Here is a 21,235-nt window from a genome sequence, read left to right as displayed (position 1 = left end):
CCAACAGATTACAGTTCATTGCACCGGAATCGCACCAGAGGTCCACAGGCCCAGATACCTCCCAGATACCCTTGGAGCGGAGGGAAACTGTGAGTGTGGGCGGGAAGAAGGTCACCGCGTGGAGGGACACCGGAGCACAAGTGTCAGCTATCCATGCTTCCTTAGTGGACCCCAATTTAATCAACCCAGAGATCCAAGTGACGATTCAACCCTTCAAGTCCAACTCTTTCGATTTGCCTACAGCCAAGTTGCCTGTCCAGTACAAGGGCTGGTCCGGAACGTGGACTTTTGCAGTCTATGATGATTATCCCATCCCCATGCTGTTGGGGGAAGACTTGGCCAATCATGTGAAGCAGGCCAAGAGGGTGGGAACGGTCACCCGCAGCCAGGCTAACCAAGCCGTGAGGCCTAGCTCTGTTCCGGAAACTTCTATCAGGACCCGGTCAGAGGTGATGGATCCGGACCCCAGACCAATGTCTGCAACAGCAGTAGTGGATCCAGTCCCAGAGACCCAGACGGAACCAGTCCCAGAACCGGAACCAGCCGAACAACCAACACCAGACCCATTGCCAGCACTGAATCCAGTACTTGCAACCTCAACACCAGAGGGCCCCACCGACCCTGAACCGACAGCAGCCGATAACCCGACACAAGAGGCTCAGCCGGAGCCTGAATCCCAACATAGTTCACCAGCGGAGAGCGGTTCACAGTCAACAGAAACAGCCCCATCCCCTATATCGCTTCCAGAGGGACCAAGCCTAGGTCCACAATCCAATAAGGAACTGATGTCTCCAGCATCAAGGGAACAGTTCCAGACCGAACAGGAAGCAGATGAAAGCCTCCAGAGAGCTTGGACGGCGGCACGGAGCCACCCACCGCCTCTCAGCTCTTCTAATCGATCCAGGTTTGTTGTAGAAAGAGGACTTTTATACAAGGAAACTCTTTCTGGTGGACACCAGGAAGACTGGCATCCTCAGAGACAGTTGGTAGTTCCAACTAAATACCGGGCCAAGCTCTTGAGCTTAGCCCATGATCACCCTAGTGGCCATGCTGGGGTGAACAGGACCAAAGACCGTTTGGGGGGGTCATTCCACTGGGAGGGAATGGGCAAGGATGTTTCTACCTATGTCCAGTCTTGTGAGGTGTGCCAAAGAGTGGGAAAGCCCCAAGACCAGGTCAAAGCCCCTCTCCAGCCACTCCCCATCATTGAAGTTCCATTTCAGCGAGTAGCTGTGGATATTCTGGGTCCTTTTCCGAAAAAGACACCCAGAGGAAAGCAGTACATACTGACTTTCATGGATTTTGCCACCCGATGGCCGGAAGCAGTAGCTCTAAGCAACACCAGGGCTAAAAGTGTGTGCCAGGCACTAGCAGACATTTTTGCCAGGGTAGGTTGGCCCTCCGACATCCTCACAGATGCAGGGACTAATTTCCTGGCAGGAACTATGAAAAACCTTTGGGAAGCTCATGGGGTAAATCACTTGGTTGCCACTCCTTACCACCATCAAACAAATGGCATGGTGGAGAAGTTTAATGGAACTTTGGGGGCCATGATACGTAAATTCGTAAATGAGCACTCCAATGATTGGGACCTAGTGTTGCAGCAGTTGCTCTTTGCCTACAGAGCTGTACCACACCCCAGTTTAGGGTTTTCCCCATTTGAACTTGTATATGGCCGTGAGGTTAAGGGGCCATTGCAGTTGGTGAAGCAGCAATGGGAGGGATTTACACCTTCTCCAGGAACTAACATTCTGGACTTTGTAACCAACCTACAAAACACCCTCCGAACCTCTTTAGCCCTTGCTAAAGAAAACTTACAGGATGCTCAAAAAGAGCAAAAAGCCTGGTATGATAAACATGCCAGAGAGCGTTCCTTCAAAGTAGGGGACCAGGTCATGGTCTTAAAGGCGCTCCAGGCCCATAAAATGGAAGCATCGTGGGAAGGGCCATTCACGGTCCAGGAGCGCCTGGGAGCTGTTAATTATCTCATAGCATTCCCCACCTCCAACCGAAAGCCTAAGGTGTACCATATTAATTCTCTAAAGCCCTTTTATTCCAGAGAATTAAAGGTTTGTCAGTTTACAGCCCAGGGAGGAGACGACGCTGAGTGGCCTGAAGGTGTCTACTACGAAGGGAAATGTGCTGGTGGTGTGGAAGAGGTGAACCTCTCCATGACCCTTGGGCGTATGCAGCGACAGCAGATCCAGGAGCTGTGCACTAGCTACGCGCCAACGTTCTCAGCCACCCCAGGACTGACTGAACGGGCATACCACTCCATTGACACAGGTAATGCTCGCCCAATTAGAGTCCAACCTTACCGGGTGTCTCCTCAAGCTAAAACTGCTATAGAACGGGAGATCCGGGATATGTTACAGATGGGTGTAATCCGCCCCTCTGAAAGTGCATGGGCATCTCCAGTGGTTCTAGTTCCCAAACCAGATGGGGAAATACGTTTTTGCGTGGACTACCGTAAGCTAAATGCTGTAACTCGCCCAGACAACTATCCAATGCCACGCACAGATGAACTATTAGAGAAACTGGGACGGGCCCAGTTCATCTCTACCTTGGACTTAACCAAGGGGTACTGGCAGGTACCGCTAGATGAATCTGCCAAGGAAAGGTCAGCCTTCACCACACATCTCGGGCTGTATGAATTTAATGTACTCCCTTTCGGGCTGCGAAATGCACCCGCCACCTTCCAAAGACTTGTAGATGGTCTCCTAGCAGGATTAGGAGAATATGCAGTCGCCTACCTTGACGATGTGGCCATATTTTCGGATTCCTGGGCAGACCACCTGGAACATCTACAAAAAGTCCTTGAGCGCATAAGGGAGGCAGGACTAACTGTTAAGGCTAAGAAGTGTCAAATAGGCCTAAACAGAGTGACTTACCTTGGACACCAGGTAGGTCAAGGAACTATCAGCCCCCTACAGGCCAAAGTGGATGCTATCCAAAAGTGGCCTGTCCCAAAGTCAAAGAAACAGGTTCAATCCTTCTTAGGCTTGGCCGGTTATTACAGACGATTTGTACCGCACTACAGCCAAATCGCCGCCCCACTGACAGACCTAACCAAAAAGAAACAGCCAAATGCGGTTCAGTGGACCGAAAAGTGTCAGAAGGCCTTTAACAAGCTTAAAGTGACACTCATGTCTGACCCTGTACTAAGGGCCCCAGACTTTGACAAACCGTTCCTAGTAACCACAGATGCGTCCGAGCGTGGTGTGGGAGCAGTTTTAATGCAGAAAGGACCTGATCAAGAATTCCACCCTGTAGTGTTTCTCAGCAAAAAACTGTCTGAGAGGGAAAGCCACTGGTCAGTCACTGAAAAAGAATGTTACGCCATTGTCTACGCTCTGGAAAAGCTACGCCCATATGTTTGGGGACGGCGTTTCCACCTGCAAACCGACCATGCTGCACTGAAGTGGCTTCACACGGTCAAAGAAAATAGCAAAAAACTTCTTCGGTGGAGTTTAGCTCTCCAAGATTTTGATTTTGACATCCAACACATCTCAGGAGCTTCTAACAAAGTGGCTGATGCACTCTCCCGTGAAAGTTTCCCAGAATCAACTGGTTAAAATCGTCCTTGAGATGTAGAAAATATTGTTAGTCTTTATGTACTTGGTAGTATATTTAGAGATGCATGTGTCTTATTAACTCTGTTTTTCCTAGAGCTCCAGGAAGAAATCCCAGCCAGTGTTTCACCCTAGCTGAGATTTGGGGGGCGTGTCATAAATATAAAGGGAAGGGTAAACCCCTGTAAAATCCCTCCTGGCCAGAGGAAATCTCCTCTCACCTGTAAAGGGTTAAGAAGCTAAAGGTAACCTCGCTGGCACCTGACCAAAATGACCAATGAGGAGACAAGATAACTTCAAAAGCTGGGAGGAGGGAGAGAAACAAAGGGTATGTGTCTGTCTATATTTTGTCTTTGCCGGGGATAGACCAGGAATGAAGCCTTAGAACTTTTAGTAAGTAATCTAGCTAGGTACGTGTTAGATTATGATTTCTTTAAATGGCTGAGAAAAGAATTGTGCTGAATAGAATAACTATTTCTGTCTGTGTATCTTTTTTGTAACTTAAGGTTTTGCCTAGAGGGGTTCTCTATGTTTTGAATCTAATTACCCTGTAAAGTATTTACCATCCTGATTTTACAGGGGGGATTTTTTTTTATTTCTATTTACTTCTATTTCTATTAAAAGTCTTCTTGTAAGAAAACTGAATGCTTTTTCATTGTTCTCAGATCCAAGGGTTTGGGTCTGTGGTCACCTATGCAAATTGGTGAGGCTTTTTATCCAACATTTCCCTGGAAAGGGGGGGTGCAAGTGTTGGGAGGATTGTTCATTGTTCTTAAGATCCAAGGGTCTGGGTCTGTAGTCACCTAGGCAAATTGGTGAGGCTTTTTACCAAACCTTGTCCAGGAAGTGGGGTGCAAGGTTTTGGGAAGTATTTTGGGGGGAAAGACGTGTCCAAACAGCTCTTCCCCAGTAACCAGTATTTGTTTGGTGGTGGTAGCGGCCAATCCAAGGACAAAGGGTGGAATATTTTGTACCTTGGGGAAGTTTTGACCTAAGCTGGTAAAGATAAGCTTAGGAGGTTTTTTTCATGCAGGTCCCCACATCTGTACCCTAGAGTTCAGAGTGGGGGAGGAACCTTGACACCCTCTCATACTATAGGCAGTGGGTAACAAGGTGACAACTCTCAGTCTTGGGTACCCCGAGAACCATCACAGGGGCTACTGTGATAAATGGGCCTACGTGTTTACCCTAAACATAAGCTCAACTGTGAAGAACAAGTGAAAGTTCATAAAGTGTCACAATTACTTATAACAATGAATGTTAATGGAAATAGGTGCAAAAACAAGACAAAGACTGAATTAATCCAAATGAAAAGGCATACTGAGATAACTCAAGGACTGTGTTAAGATGATGTCTGGTAAACAAAAGAAGTGTGGAACTGGAAATCCAGGAACCAAATATGGTGAGTCGGAAATGAGGCCTAACTGGTGAACAAAATAATGAAGGGATGGACAATTCCAGCCATCACTCCCTTTTGGGGTCCTTTAAAAAAAAGAGAGACTTTGGGAGGTTAATGCAACCATTAGCAAAGCTTTTTACACGGTCTCCCACAGTATTCTTGCCAGCAAGTTAAAGAAGTATGGCCTGGATGAATGGACTATAAGGTGGATAGAAACTTGGCTAGATTGTCGGGCTCAACGGGTAGTGATCAATGGCTCCATGTCTAGTTGGCAGCCGGTATCAAGTGGAGTGCCCCAAGGGTCGGTCCTGGGGCCGGTTTTGTTCAATATCTTCATAAATGATCTGGAGGATGGTGTGGATTGCACCCTCAGAAAGTTTGCAGATGACACTAAACTGGGAGGAGAGGTAGATACACTGGAGGGTAGGGATAGGATACAGAGGGACCTAGACAAATTAGAGGATTGGGCCAAAAGAAATCTGATGAGGTTCAACAAGGACCAAGTGCAGAGTCCTGCTCTTAGGACGGAAGAACCCCATGCACCGCTACAGACTAGGGACGGAATGGCTCGGGAGCAGTTCTGCAGAAAAGGACCTAGGGGTTACAGTGGACGAGAAGCTGGATATGAGTCAACAGTGTGCCCTTGTTGCCAAGAAGGCCAGTGGCATTTTGGGATGTATATGTAGGGGCATTGCCAGCAGATCGAGGGACGTGATCGTTCCCCTCTATTCGACATTGGTGAGGCCTCATTTGGAGTACTGTGTCCAGTTTTGGGCCCCACACTGCAAGAAGGATGTGGAAAAGTTGGAAAGAGTCCAGCGGAGGGCAACAAAAATGATTAGGGGACTGGAACACATGACTTCTGAGGAGAGGCTGAGGGAACTGGGATTGTTTAGTCTGCGGATGAGAAGAATGAGGGGGGATTTGATAGTTGCTTTCAACTACCTGAAAGGGGGTTCCAAAGAGGATGGATCTAGACAGTTCTCAGTGATAGCTGATGACAGAACAAGGAGTAATGGTCTCAAGTTGCAGTGGGGGAGGTTTAGGTTGGATATTAGGACAAACTTTTTCACTAGGAGGGTGGTGAAACACTGGAATGCGTTACCTAGGGAGGTGGTGGAATCTCCTTCCTTAGATATTTTTAAGGTCAGGCTTAAGAACGCCCTGGCTGGGATGATTTAGTTGGGGATTGGTCCTGCTTTGAGCAGGGGGTTGGACTAGATGACCTCCTGAGGTCCCTTCCAACCCTGATATTCTATGATTCTATGATTATCAACAGAAAGAATAGAAAGGAGTGAGTTTTCCATTATGACTGCCCACCTCATCCCCCAACATCTCCTGGGACCACAGGATCCAGCATAACATCACTGGGCCTTCATCATCCTAATCCCAGGAGATGTCCTGACCAGATCGGAATAAAGAGAGAACTCAGTTGACATCACCAGCTCTGGCTAAATCCCAAACACCATCTTGCATGTGAAGTTTAGTCGCTCTCCCCACCCTCCCACCTTGTGTGTCCTTTTCCTTCCTCACCTTATTTCTTCTCTTTCCTATCTCTCTCCTTTTGCCTCCTGTTTAACAGAAGTCCAGTTTAGCCAAAAACGCCTGTGTATTTTGCAACATTGCTGTAAGCCTATGACCAAAGAGGCAGTTAAAAGCAATGTCTTAAATAGCTTGATAATGGTACAAGTTTGCCAGGTCTCAGAATGGCTGATAAAACCATGTACTGTGCCGGTATTTTATTAGACCTTCGCTGCTTCAAAGAGTCAACACCAGGGGCAGAAGCTCCATTTTCTATCTGTGCTGTTCTGCTCTTTTCTCTCCCCTCTGATGTGTGTTTGCCTCGTTCTATCTTCTAGGAAACAGAATCAGACTTTAACCAGCAACCGTGATAACAACAGTTTAGGCCCATCTCAGCTAACTTTTTCTCTTTTCCCCCCAAAAAGGAGAGTTATTACTAGCTAAGGGTTTTTTCCCATCTGAAGACTCTCTCCAGCTAAAGAGAAAGGGAACAAGGGATGTTGTTAAAATAAAAACCTTACTTTTAATACTCTATATTTCAAATGCTTAACCTTTTCTCTCCCCTCCCTCTTTTTTCTGTATCCTTAATAAAGGGTTTTAAATATTTTTAGGGGCATATTTGCCATGACACTGAGCAGGCTGAGGTCTCTGTATACCAAATGCTGAACCTTGGTTAAAACTGTTTAATGTTGGACAGTTACAGAATCGTGTTAATACCTTTAATGCTGGTCCTATACATTCCATTGAAATACAACAGAGCTCAGTCAAGGGCTCATTGAAATCAATGAGCAAACTATCATAAGCTTCAATGGACACTAGTTTAGGCCTTACACTCTTCCAATCTAAGATCCAGACCTCAGGCCTTTCTTAAACCATTAAGGACGGGTCTAAATACAGTTGGAGTACTAAATCAATTTATGTGAAATTGGTGGAGCCACCCTTTGTGTGGGCACTTTTAATCTGAAATACGAATATCTATACCAAGGGGCTTTGCACCAATTTAACTACATCAATTTCTAAACTGGATTTTAATTGAATCAGAGTTCAAACTGTGTGTAGAGAAGGCCAAGATCTGGACAGAGGAAAAAAAAGTACTTTTTTTCTACTTTCAGGTGTATGTGATACAGAAATATAAATCATGAAGTGCTTTTTCAGAGTACCAAATTACTGTATATAAAGCATAATATCAAAAGAAAATGAGGGTAATAAATAGACAAACAGATTGTAGGCTGCAATTTAAATTGAAACAATGAGTCAGCAATACAGATTATATGAGGTCCAGAGTTCCACCAGAGCTAGACTGTAAGCAAATTCAATTTTCATTGCAATGAATGCGGAGGGGGTGGGGAGGAGGGAGGGAAGGCAGTGTTTTCTTTTAAATAGCATTAATGAAGAGTTTCTGGTAGCTCAAGGGGTATGGGTGGCCTGCATTCTTTTGCAGCAACGGCATCTCAGTTCTATTCCCCACTGCTGTCCTAAATTTCTATGTGGGTGTGTTCAGCAGCACAGCGATAAGCATGAAGTCCCAAGGGGTTACAGATTTATTGTATATTTCACTCTCATACAACATCTTCTACATTAGGATCTCAACGCATTCCACAAATATGAATGAATTAAGCCTCACAGCACCCATAGGAGGTAAGTGGTGTTAGTTTCTCTCTCTCTAAAACAGAAGACAGACATGACTTTCTAAAGGGCGGAAGAATCCTATATTAAAAGACACATATAGAACCCAGAGTTCCCAACACCAGGCCCTGATTTACCCACAAAAGATAACTGAGTTGATTTTAAGTATCCAAGGTGCAGGGAAAGGCACAGTCAACTCTTTTTCGCTTTTGTTTCACTGTTTACTTTAAGGAACCTAACAGATTTGGTAGGACCAAAACCTGATTTGCCCAGTCATTTTCTTACATCTCCTCTATAGTTTGAGTGAGTGCAATGCTTTGCACATACTTATTTTAAAATGAACTACTGTGTCAACACACATTTTTCTAAAATAAAGTTGCAAGACACAATAAGCAACTGCATAAGACCAAAAGAAAAAGTTTGAGTGAAGAAAAACAATTTCAGTTTTAAAACACGGTTCAGTTTAAAACTTCTTCTGGGTTTGACTTAATCATTAAGAAATAAAACAGATCTTACGAATTCATCGTAATGATTGGAAGTCCCTTTGCAAATTACTGAATTTTGCAAAATCTGTGAAAAAATGGGGGAAGTGGAACAAGGATACTGCACTATAACTTTGCTCATTTATTTTGACAAATATACTTATGTTTTAATTACAGCAGACCCTTGCTAATCAACATTTGGCAAATATGCAAATAGAAATAGTAATTCCTCCCCATTCCTCAAAGATTCTTCAATAGCAGAGTAACTCAAGTAAGGTCTCATTCTTCTGCATTATTTTCAAATATTCTGCAACCGAGTGACATAAATAATTAAACCTAATGATTGTCAAAATAAAGGATGCATTACCCTTGCTTTATTAAATTGCTCAATATTCAAAAAATCTACAAACTGCAGTAAATTGTACTTGCTTTGTTAGAAAGTCAATGATATTAGCTGGGATTTACACTTGAGCAACAGAGTTCAAGATCTGGTCTAACTACCTTGTTCTGAAGAGTTTACATATAATCTGATCCTACAATATCTTATTCACAGAAGCAAGTCTCATAGGAGCAGTGAAATTCTGGCCACAGTGAAGTCAATTGCAAGACTCCTTTTGACTTCACTGGGGCCAGGATTTCACTTGAGAACTCCAGTGGGACATGAATGAGGACTACTGACATGAATAGGATTTGAAGGATCAGTTCATAAATCAGACAAAAAATGAAGGAATGCAACAAATTTAGTTTGGATTCATAGGCCAGAAACATGTCTTGTTGGTTAAGGTGCCTTTTCTTGCTATAGTTTTAATACAGCAGGACTTTGATTTTATAGCACATGTATGCTGTAGTGTCAACTTGGAAGCAAGAATGGATGCTAGAAGGAAAGACAATTAAGCAGATAAGAATTTATACCAAACACTTGTAATTAGTATCTAATAAAAACTGCCTGTGAAAAAATCCTCAGTAATAATATTGCATGAGCCCAGGGGTTTTAGCTCCAGGCTGCTGAATTTTTCCCCCCTATGATAAATCATAACATAAACTGCTGAAAAATATTATCAGCAAAGAAGTTTGGGTGGTTTTTTTAAAACCTGGTCCGTAAAAACAAAACAAAAACAAAAACTCAGGGCTACATGTTCAGCTGGCATAAATCAGGATTGCTCCATTGACTCCACTGTCTCTAGATGTCAGATTATAGTATTTAGGGGAATCAGTGCACCCAGTTATTCACCAGGAGGAGATTGTCAATTCTATTATCTATGCAGTTCTCCTCCCATTTACACTGATATACCTTCAGTCTCGTCCAAATTACAATAGTGTAAGTGAAATAAGAATTATGCCCTAACAATCTCCCTTTCCACGTACAGTAACTGCCCGTCTATCTGGCGATATTTCTGATATAACAGTCAAGCTGCTATGTGATGCCATTACTTGGCTGCAGGCTTAACTTGCAAGAATCACTCAGAGGATTTTCAACCAAATACAGATTCTTCACCTTTCAATTATTGGTTCACATCCAACCAAGATCAGTGGTGAATGAAATGAAGCCATTACTATCAGGGCCATAACGAGTAGCTGGTCTCACTCCAGTTCTTGTAAACAAATGTCCATGTGAAAAAAACTACTGGTGACTCCCTTTGAACAGCCTCAGCAGAGGCCAATGTGTGAGGGGGCACAAAAGCACTTTGGCAAAGCAGAGTGGGGAAGCTCGCATTGTTGCTGCCTGTGGACAAACAGGGGATTTCTTTCTGCACAGCTTTCAGTCCCGCAACGACAACAAGAGGAACGATACTTATGAAGAAAGACTTAAAAGTTAATCATTTTTATTTTATTTTTATTTGTATGTGGGATACAACATAATTTGACACCAAATGTCAACCACACACTATGAAAAGCAAAGAAATAAGCAGGAAACGTATCCAACACCCCTCTCATAAACCTCAAATAACTCCCCTTCCACCACCCACAGCCCACATATTTCCACTCTCATCCCAAACACGGGCATATTCTTGCTGCTTACCATGCCCCTCCTACTTCCCTCCCAGCCTCAGTACGTACTAGAGTCGATTGGTTTAAACATTTAAGAGCTAAACATAGGAGAAGAGTGTGACTGAACAGCCCCATCTGGAGCTTCTGTGGCAGGACACAGCATGATACGTATCTATGCCTCAGTTTCCTCTCTCAGGGAACCCAATAACTCCATGCAAGCTTATCCACTAGTCCATCAGCACAGTTTATTAAATCCTGAATGATTTCTCACCCCGGTGCAGTCATTAAGATCACCCAACATCTCATCCAGTAACACCCCATACATCACACACCGGCATCTTCAAACATGCTCACACTCTCTGTCAATCCTCCCCTGTCCTTGTACCAGAACAGCCACCCTCATACTTATAACTGGAGTGCAACCACACTTTTCCCAATGAGAACCCGCACAGCCCCTTTGCCAGGGGAGCATCCCTTACCTCCCCTGCCCTCTCATAATTCCTCTGGATTCAGCTCTCCGCCCCTGGAGAGGTCAGCAGGTGAACTCTTCTGCTGCTGCCCTGCATTCAGCCCTCTCTGGCCCTTGGTTCCAGCTCTCTGGCTTAGAACCACAGGCACATCCCTCTGCTACTGGTCCTCCTGCCTTCATCCCTCTATCTCTATGACTTCATAGAATCATAGAATATCAGGGTTGGAAGGGACCTCAGGAGGTCATCTAGTCCAACCCCCTGCTCAAAGCAGGACCAATCCCCAACTAAATCATCCCAGCCAGGGCTTTGTCAAGCCTGACCTTAAAATCCTCAAAGGAAGGAGATTCCACCACCTCACTAGGTAACGCATTCCAGTGCTTCACCACCCTCCTAGTAAAAAAGTTTTTCTTAATATCCAACCTAAATCTCCCCCACTGCAACTTGAGACCATTACTCCTTGTTCTGTCATCTGCTACCACTGAGAATAGTCTAGATCCATCCTCTTTGGAACCCCTTTTCAGGTAGCTGAAAGCAGCTATCAAATCCCCCCTCATTCTTCTCTTCCGCAGACTAAACAATCCCAGTTCCCTCAGCTTCTCCTCATAAGTCATGTGTTCCAGTCCCCTAATGGTTTTTGTTGCCCTCCGCTGGATGCTGGACTTGGGGACCACCACCCAGCAAACGCCTCTTGCTGCTCTCCTATCTTCAGCCTTCTCCTGGGTCCCAAACATACAGTCTCTGGAAACTCTCAGCTGCCCTTTCCTTACTGATTCCGATTCACTAGCTGTGTCTCTGTTCCTCCATAGACCCCAGGTGCTGCCCGCCCTCTTAGCTGGCCAAATGGGAGAACTATTCTGGTACAGGAATGCTGGACCTACTTCACAGAGAGGGGCCAGCCACCCTGTGACAGGGAGCATGATGAGTAGCAGGGATCCTGTGGGGTGACAGTGGGCTCTGAGAGAAGCATGATCATAGAATCATAGAATATCAGGGTTGGAAGGGACCTCAGGAGGTCATCTAGTCCAAACCCCTGCTCAAAGCAGGACCAATCCCCAATTTTTTTGGGGGGGGGGGGCATCTGCTTGGAATTATGGGAAGAGGAAGCACGATGTGCAAGTGAAGCGGTGAGGGAGCACAGCACCTAGCCCAATGGGGTATTGGTCCATGACTGCAGCTTTTAGGTACTACCAATATACAGATAACAAATAGGGCTGTGTTTGATAGAGATGTGAGAAAAATTAGATATGAGTTGAAGAGGGTGGTGTACATGAGAGATGGAGGAGAGAAGTTATTTGATGATCCATAGGTGGGGGCAAAGGGAGACTGTATGTGGCAATACTGTGGCTGAGCAGGTGGCCTGAAGTAGGGAGTAGTTCAGTGCTTCTGTACTAAGGTACTGTTGCTTGAAGGGTTTCCTTGGCATTTCAAGGCAGTAATGTCACTGGGAGTTGTTGACATGCCACTACTTTGGCAACAAGACTCTCAACTCCTACGACTTTGCTCCTGGGTGCGATATAGTCAAGCCCAGGTATCCATGCTTGAAGCTGATGACTCAGCTCCCCAGCACACCAAGCCAGCTGTACTGATGGAGAGCCCTTTAAGTACCAATATCTTGGCACAACCACTGGTCTCCTCCCATTACAGGGTCAAAGCTCTGGCCACCCCAGTTCAGTCCCCAGCGCGCACACACCTCTACCTCTTCACCCTCGGCCCCCAAAAAGCCCCAATCACGTAATACGATAGCCACATCTCAAGACAGTGAATGTTTTTCATTTAAGATAACACTTTTTCTACAGGGAAATAGAAATGAAAGTTTCTATCAGAGAAAAGTGTGTTTGATGGAGAGATCTGAGTGAAAGAGTGGTCAATGCTTTCAGAGAGGGAGGAAATTCGGAGCACAAAGGACAGAAGACAATTCTTCTCTCACTCTGTCTTAAGAGGGGATGGTGGTTTACAAGGAGTAGCAGGAGAGGAAACAATTATCATACTGAAGAGTTATAGACGCTTCAATTTAACTCTTACTTTGGGCCTAACTTCCATCCCTCTTCATTAGCAATTATTTTCCTGGTAGCAAATCAGTCTCTCCTATCTCAGGAAAAGAGAATGTGTCCCTCATTCTCAACCTTAGTTTTCATTCCTCCTTTCTCAATTATCCTCTATTTGAAGCATTCTTCCTCTCTACTACATGTTCCACTCCCCGCCCTTCCCTTTGAGCACAAACCCGCCTCCGCTTCAAGACTCATGCACTAATTCAGGGATCGGCAACCTTTGGCACGTGACCCGTCAGGGAAATCTGCTGCCGGCCAGGATGGTTTGTTTACCTGCAGCGCCCGCAGGTTCGGCCGATCACAGCTCCCACTGGCCACGGTTCGTCATTCCAGGCCAATGGGGACTGCGGGAAACAGCGTGGGCCGAGGGATATCATCTTAGCTATGCTTTTTATGTAGCCTGTTATAAAACTAGGCAAATATCTAGAGAAGTTAATATACCCAGTGGAAGACCTCTGAGTAGCCCCAGGGGAACACATACCCCTGGTTGAGAACTACTGGCTTAGGACACATCCCTGTCATTGGTGTCTCCCATTGGCTAGTTTAGGGAGTTCCATACCGAGTGAGCAAGATTTTTTGCATTGCATTCTAAGTTGCCTATCTCTCCCTGAGCACTGTATAGGGAGCGTAGACTCCTGATTTGGCTTAGTGGATCTCAGAGCTGATCCTGTGATTTTCTAGGCATCTAAAAGTATAATGCTGTGTGATGCTCAGCACTGCAATGCCTAAGTCCCTTTGTCAGTCCCACCTTTTGTTTATAAAAAGAACAGGAGTACTTGTGGCACCTTAGAGACTAACACATTTATTAGAGCATAAGCTTTCATGGGCTATAGCCCGAAGCTTATGCTCTAATAAATTTGTTAGTCTCTAAAGTGCCACTAGTACTCCTGTTCTTTTTGCAGATACAGACTAACAGGGCTGCTACTCTGAAACCTTTTGTTTATAGGGACTTGGGCCATGGAGTTTTTTTCTTACTTGTATTATAGAGGCATCACGTAAATTTAAGAGACTACTTACAGAACAAATATTCTGAGAGATTTTACCTGAGAATTAGTAATATCACAGAAAAAATATTACGACTGGTAACATTATTACTATATCGATTTTACTGAATGCATAACTGCATAAACTTACTTCTTGCAATATTGTTATAGCATGAGAAATTTAATGCAGTATTATTCCACAATTAGTATAACTGCATCATCATTGTGTCAGAATTACTGTACACAATATTACCTATAATGTATTATTCCAGCACTATTATAGTACGCAACACTGTGCTACAATTAGTATTTTTTCTTGCACTATTGGTGCATGAGACTACACTGCATGCAACATCATTCGGCAAGGCAGTGCTGTTTCTTGCGCTATGATAAGCGTCTACATGCAGCACCAGCCTGCAAAGAAGCGCCGCTCTCTGCACGAGCAGCGCTTTGCGTGCGAGGTTCTTTGGGCATGATCTTGGACAGGAACTGATCTGATACCGGGAGACCGGCAGCAGCGTTACCCCTTGCACAGCTGCGGAGCCCTGCACTGACAAACCCTGCAGGCAGCAAGGTCCCCTGCCCGGCAGCTCCCAGGCGGGCGGGCAGGCAGCAGTCCCATTGCCTCACCCCCCTGCACGGCACGGAGGGCCGCCGCCGGGAGGCCGGGCCCCGCCCTAGCAGGAAAGCGCCGGGCCGCAGCTCCGGAGCAGGGATGGAAATCCCCGGGCCGGACCCCCGCGGCACGTACCTGCCCCGGCGCCCAGCATGTCCGCGGTCATTGGGCTGCACGCGCCGGCTGCCGAGCGGCGTCTGCCAGGCCGGGCGGAAGGAGGGCGCGTCTCGGCTTCTTCCGCCCGGCAGCGGAGGCCCAGAGACCAGGGCGGGGCGGGGGAAGCCTGGCGCGCGCTGTGTCGCGGCCGCGAGACGCGTCTCTCCCGCGGCGGTGGGCGGGATCGGTGTCCCAGGCCGTGATGGCGCCTGGGCATCCTCCTTCCAACCCCCCCGTCCCAGGTGCCCTGGAGACCGCTGGCATTCGGGTGCCAGGTGGCAGCCTGCTGGCTGGCGCAGTCCTGGGGGACCGCAGCAGGCACCTGGCACCCCCCTGCATACCGCACACAGGGGCACGGGCACCCCCCTGCGAGGAGCCCTTGGCAGCAGGGCCTGACTGCCTGCATAGCCTGGGGGGGTGGGGGGAAGGAACCCTGCTGGTGCAAGCCTCTTGTCCCTTTCCAGTAGGGTGACCAGCTAGCGAGTGTGAAAAATTGGGATTGGGGGCACGCAGAAAGAGAATAGGTGCCTATAAAAAACAAAGCCCCAAATATTGGGATTGTCCAGTCTGGGTGCAGGCAGCTCAGTGGGGGATCTGGGTATGGGGGGAATTTGGAAGCAGAGGGGTTTGTTGGGGGGTTCTGGGTGCAACAGTAATGGGACTCTGCAGGGGGGGTCCAAATGAAGGTGGTTGGAGCTCAGCGGGGGAGGGCGTCTGGCTGTGGAGGGGGGAATAGAGCTTGGAAGGGGGGTCTGGGTGTGGCAGGTTCAGTGGGGTGAGGATCCAGGTGCAGCTGGTTGGGGGTCAGTGGGATGGGGATCTAGGCAACTCATTGGGGTGGTCCAGGTGCAGGGGAAGTGTGGCTTGGCAGGGGAGGTTCTGGATATGGAGGGGTGAGGCTCGGCAGGAGGGTCTGAATATGAGGGGGTCTGGATGCGCAGGGGTTGGTCGGATGGAGGAACAGCTCCCTGTACAGTGATCCCCCTCCCTGCAGCTGTGGAGCGATGGGTGAAGGGGAGTTTGCAGAGCTTCCTGGAGCCAGGGGAGAAATCTGGGAGTGGGTCTGACATAGCCCTGGATGCTGTGCAGGGGAAGAGGAAGTTTCTTCTTCCCCAGTCCAGCTGTGACTAGCAGCTGAGGATGGGAGCCACCAACCGGGTCTTCCCCAGTCCCGCCCCCAGCTCCACAGTGATTTACATCTCTGCTGGCTGCCCTGGGCACCCAAAACATTCTGCTGGGAAGGGTCACATGACCGCTCTTGTGGCTTCCCTCTGCTTCCCTGTCAGAAAGTCATTTTTCTGTGGGGAAGCAAAGAAATCTGTGGGGGACAAATTCTGCCTATTTGTAGTGGTGCAGAATTCCCCCAGGAGTAATAGAATATCGAACACATACAGAGAATAAAGTAGTTTCAATGTAACATGCATATAAAGATCCTACATACACAAAGGCTTTTAATCTTAGGGTTTCAATCTAACCCCATACTTAATACAATGTGGTATACGTGGCCTCCATATATACATATGAGAAAACATTATCATATTCACAGATTAAAAATAAAACATTTACTTAAACACTAACCATTTAACATTTAATATCTAACATTTAATATTTAACATCTTGTAAGTGGTGATCAGCCAGCCACAGGATGGGTAGGGGAGATCTCATTCAGAGGCAGGCATCCACTTTATTAACAGACACACCCAGGCTCTCTTAAATAACAGGTAGAAAGAAGATCAGACTTACACTTCTGCTCTGTCAGTGTTAAGGATGATGACGTCACCGCCTGGAGATGATGGATGTTACTGCTTTCCTGGAGCTACTGCTGCTGCCTTAGAAGCTACTACCTGTGTAGCAGCGGTTGCTGCTGGCCGCTGCTGCTGGCAGGTAGCTGCTCTGAGGGCCATTGCCAAGGCAACCTCAGAGTTCTGCTGCTGCTCTCAGGAAAGTTCCACCTTTGCTGCTGCTTTTCTTCTTTGTTTTTTTCCAGGTAGCATTCTCCTCCTCGGGTGTCTCGCCGCCTCTGCTCACCCAGGAACCACAAATCCACTACAACTCACCCTGCTAGCTGTCGACCATATAGGCTGCTTGCTCTGTCAATGTCAGCTCATCTCAGCCAATCAGCTTCCAGATATTAGCAAAATTCTAGATCTTTCCTATTACATCATTCCTATTTTTAGATAGCTTAGCTCCTCCTTCTGATGCCATCTTGGGTAGAACTCCTTCCTCTCACCTATTTTTAGATAACAGAGCTCCTCCCTCTGAATTGTTGGAACCTTCCGCAATTTTCCCCTCTAAATTTAAACTACATCATCCCTGTCTCCGCTGTTTTGACATAGTGAATGCCAGTGAAAATGAGGTAGGATCAGAGGCTAAAATAGGAAAAGAACAAGTTAAAAATTACTTAGACAAGTTAGATGTCCTCACGTCACCAGGGCCTGTGAAATGAATCCTAGAATACTCAAGGAGCTGACTGAGGAGATATCTGAGCCATTGTCAATTATCTTTGAAAAGTCATGGAAGATGGGAGAGATTCCAGAAGACTGGAAAAGGGCAAATATAGAGCCAATCTACAAAAAGGGAAATAAAGGCAACCACGGGAATTACAGACCAGTCAGCTTAACTTCTGTACACGGAAAGAAAATGGAGCTAATAATTAAGTAATCAATTTGCAAACATCTAGAAGATAATAAGATAAGTAACAGTCAGCCTGAATTTGTCAAGAACAAATCGTGTCAAAGCAACCTTATAGCTGTCTTTGACAGGGTAACAAGCCTTGTGGATGGGGGGAAGCGGGAGACGTGGTATATATTGACTTTAGTAAAGCTTTTGATACTGTCTCACATGACCTTCTCATAAACAAACTAAGGAAATGCAACATAGATGAAGCTTCTATAAGGTGGGTACAAAACTGTTTGGAAAACCGTTCTGAGAGCGTAGTTGTCAGTGGTTCTCAGTCATGCTGGAAGGGCATAATGAGTGGGGTCCCGCAGGGATCAGTTCTGGGTCCGGTTCTGTTCAATATCTTCACTAATGATTTAGATCAGGGGTCGGCAATCTTTTAGAAGTGGTGTGCCGAGTCTTCATTTATTCACTTTAATTTAAGGTTTTGCATGCAAATAATACATTTTAACGTTTTTTAGAAGGTCTCTGTCTGTAAGTCTATATATTATATAACTAAGCTGTTGTCATATGTAAACAAGGTTTTCAAAACGTTTAAGAAGCTTCATATAAAATTAAATTAAAATGCTGATCTTACACGGCCGGCCCGCTCAGCCTGCTGCCAGCTTGGGGTTCCGTTCACCTAGGCTGGCAGCGGGACCCCAGCTGGCAAGGGGCCAGCAGCCAGAACCCCAGACCGGCAGAGGGCTGAGCGGGGCTGGCAGCCAGGACCCCAGACCAGCAGTGGGCTGAGCGGCTCAGCCCACTGCTGGTCTGGAGCTCGATCCGCGGGCTCCTACCAGCCAGGGTCCCGGCTGCCAGCCCCCCTCAGCCTGCTGCCGGTCGGGGGTCCCAGTCCTGTCCACATAGAGTAGGTACCTACCTTCTCCCTTGTTCTAGCCATTCTCTTCCTCTCTCTGCACTGAGATGAGGGTGGGAGTGCGCTGAGAACAGGGCTGGTGGTGAAGGAGCAGGCTGGGGGTTGGAGTGCAGGGTCTGGCCAGGAGCTAGAATGAGGGGGGGGGGGCTCAGGGTTGGTGCAGGAGGTTTGGATGTGGAGCGCTTACCTGGGCAGCTCCCATTTGGTGCAGGTGGGAATGTGGGGGAGGGGGAGTGCAGGAGCTCCCGTTTTGTGCTCAGGGTGAGGGTGGGGATGTGAGGGGTGCAAGAGTCAGGGCATGGGGTGTGGGGGGGCTGGGTATGTGTGGGGGTGCAGGAGTCAGGGCTGGGGTTGTGTGGGGGTTCAGGGCAGAGGGCTGGGGTGTGTGAGGGGGTGCAGGGGTCAAGGCGGTGGGCAGGGGTCGTGGGGGTGCTCCCAGCCCCCTGCCCTGAGCGGCTCATGGCAGGGGGCTGGAGGGGATATGCCGATTTCACCCCCTGCCCCAAGGTCCCCAGAGCAAAGAGCACGCTGCGGCTCCGCTTTTCCCTCTCCCCTCCGTAGCAAGGGCCGTCAGCTGATCGGCCACAAGGAGGGAGAGGAGGAGAGGCAGGAATCCAGCATGCTGGGGGAAGAGGCGGGGTGAGGGGAAAGCTTGCCTGCCCTGCAAGGAGAGAGCAGTGGGTGGGCCGGGCAGGGCAGGATTTTTAATGGCAGGCTGCTGTCTGCTGGGGTAGGCAGATAGCAGCGTGCCATTAAAAATTGGCTCGCGTGCCGTCTTTGGCCCGCGTGCCATAGGTTGCCGACCCCTGATTTAGATAATGTCATAGACAGTACACTTATAAAGTTTGCAGATGATACTAATCTGGGAGGGGTTGCAAGTGCTTTGGAGGATAGGATTATAATTCAAAATTATCTGGACAAACTGGAGAAATGGTCTGAAGTAAATAGGATGAAATTCAATAAGGACAAATGCAAAGTACTCCATTTAGGAAGGAACAATCAGTTGCACACATACAAAATGGGAAACGACTGCCTAGGAAGGAGTAGTGTGGAAAGGGATCTGGGGGTCATAGTGGACCACAAACTAAATATGAGTCAACAGTGTAACACTGTTGCAAAAAAAGTGAAGATCGTTCTGGGATGTATTAGCATGAGTGGTGTAAGCAAGATACGAGAAGTATTTCTTCCTCTCTACTGTGTGCTGATTAGGCCTCAAGTGGAGTATTGTGTCCAGTTCTGGGTGCCACATTTCAGGAAAGATGTGGACAAACTGGAGAAAGTCCAGGATAGGACAAGAAGCAATGACCTTAAATTGCAACAAGGGGTGTTTAGATTAGACATTAGAAAAAACTTCCTAAGTGTCAGGGTGGTTAAGCACTGGAATAAATTGCCTATGGAGGTTGCGGAATCTCCATCATTGGAGATTTTAAAGAGCAGGTTAGACAAACACCTGTCGGGGATGGTCTAGATACTACTTAGTCCTGCCATGAGTACAGGGGACTGGACTAGATGACCTCTTGAGATCCCTTCCAGTCCTATGATTTTGATCTGACATGTTCGATTCTCTATTTTTAAACTATCATTAATTTCTACTTATTTAGAGCCTTAATCTTAAAATTAATTATCGTTTTATGCAACTCAAAGTGTCCTGATACTGTCACCATCTTAAATATGTCAATTTGGAGAAGTGAATTTTATGGTGTTTTTAAACCCCCTCTGAGGTTTTTCTGCAAGCCTCTGTTAAGGTGCTGCACGATAGCTCAGAACATTCAAAGCAAATGTCTCTTGTTACAGTCCTCTTCTTGCTTGGTTTGCACCCACTTGTTTATAAATCCAACATTTCATAATTTTATGAGTCCAATAAGTGTGTGGTCTTGTCCAGTGTTGGCTCAAGAGTTTCCTTTATAGGAAACAGAACCAACATGTCTTCGTACTGGCACGATTCCTCACCACTCTTGATTCTCACTTGATTCTCACTCACCTATGTGCTACAGTAATTTCTTTTGAGGGTCTGAGGGTCTGCATATGCTTTAGCTGCCTGAAATTCCGTTTGATCCAGCCCACCAAAATAATGAGCATAATAACCATTATAATTTGAAATGCCAATATTATCACAATGGGATGTGGAATTATTTTCAAAAATCCTATAGTTGTTGGATATCATCCCAAAAACACTTCCCATCAGCTGTGTTTAGCACTTCTTAGATATTCAATTATCTGGTCAATTTTCTTAGTGGAGTGGTGAACAGTAATCATAACTGCATTTTCTTGAGCTTTTTGTAATTATTTTTGCAATTCAGGATGACTTATCAATTGCTTAACTAAGATCATATTTAATCCTAATTCAGTTCTTTCATATAGCTGGTATTGATCTTTAATTTCTTCATTTTCAATTTTGGGTAATGTGATCTTGAAATTGCAGCTAATAACTGAGGTAATGTTACACAAGCATTTGTTCTCATAAGGATTATGAATTATATTGTATATATGATTTACTTAAAACAATGTACACCAACTTCTGATACATACACATTTTCTTCTGATGTATACAACAATTGATCATTAAACAGAAAAGGATCTAACTGATAATGGCATTTTCCTCTCTCTTTATTTAAACATACATCATAAGGTTGGATTGCATCACTATTGCAAATATATCCAATTCCACGTTCCTCCATACAAGCCTCAAGTTCAACAGTTTTCCATGTCTGATTTTGTTTTATGGCCCACAATTTGTATTTTATTGGTTGCATTAATATTTAAACCCAGTGTTACAATAGGAAATATCCATTCAATTTGGGCACTAAGCACCATAATTATATATGTAGTAACCTG

At 46.2% G+C, this 21,235-nt stretch overlaps 1 protein-coding gene across 6 annotated transcripts in view; it reads right to left on the bottom strand.

Annotated features, from left to right (window-relative positions):
* LDAH (lipid droplet associated hydrolase) overlaps positions 1-16,934 on the bottom strand; it is a 176,573-nt gene extending 159,639 nt beyond the window's left edge. The window contains exon 1 of one of the 6 annotated variants that reach the window (XM_043542205.1): positions 16,606-16,934. Coding sequence is in view for 4 of the 6 variants with exons in the window: in XM_037893994.2 (XP_037749922.1) it covers positions 14,842-14,872 (31 nt within the window). In the remaining 2 variants the exon portion in view is untranslated. Of the gene's footprint in view, positions 1-14,841; positions 15,069-16,605 lie in introns of those variants that run through there. The other 5 variants (XM_037893994.2, XM_037893992.2, XM_037893996.2 and 2 more) reach the window with 5 other exon arrangements.
* Between the last annotated feature and the right edge of the window lie 4,301 nt (positions 16,935-21,235).

Source organism: Chelonia mydas, chromosome 3, assembly GCF_015237465.2.
Source record: "Chelonia mydas isolate rCheMyd1 chromosome 3, rCheMyd1.pri.v2, whole genome shotgun sequence".
Lineage (NCBI taxonomy): Eukaryota > Metazoa > Chordata > Testudines > Cheloniidae > Chelonia > Chelonia mydas.
Note: the sequence above shows the minus strand (reverse complement) of the source record. Positions and strands in the feature narration are given on the sequence as shown.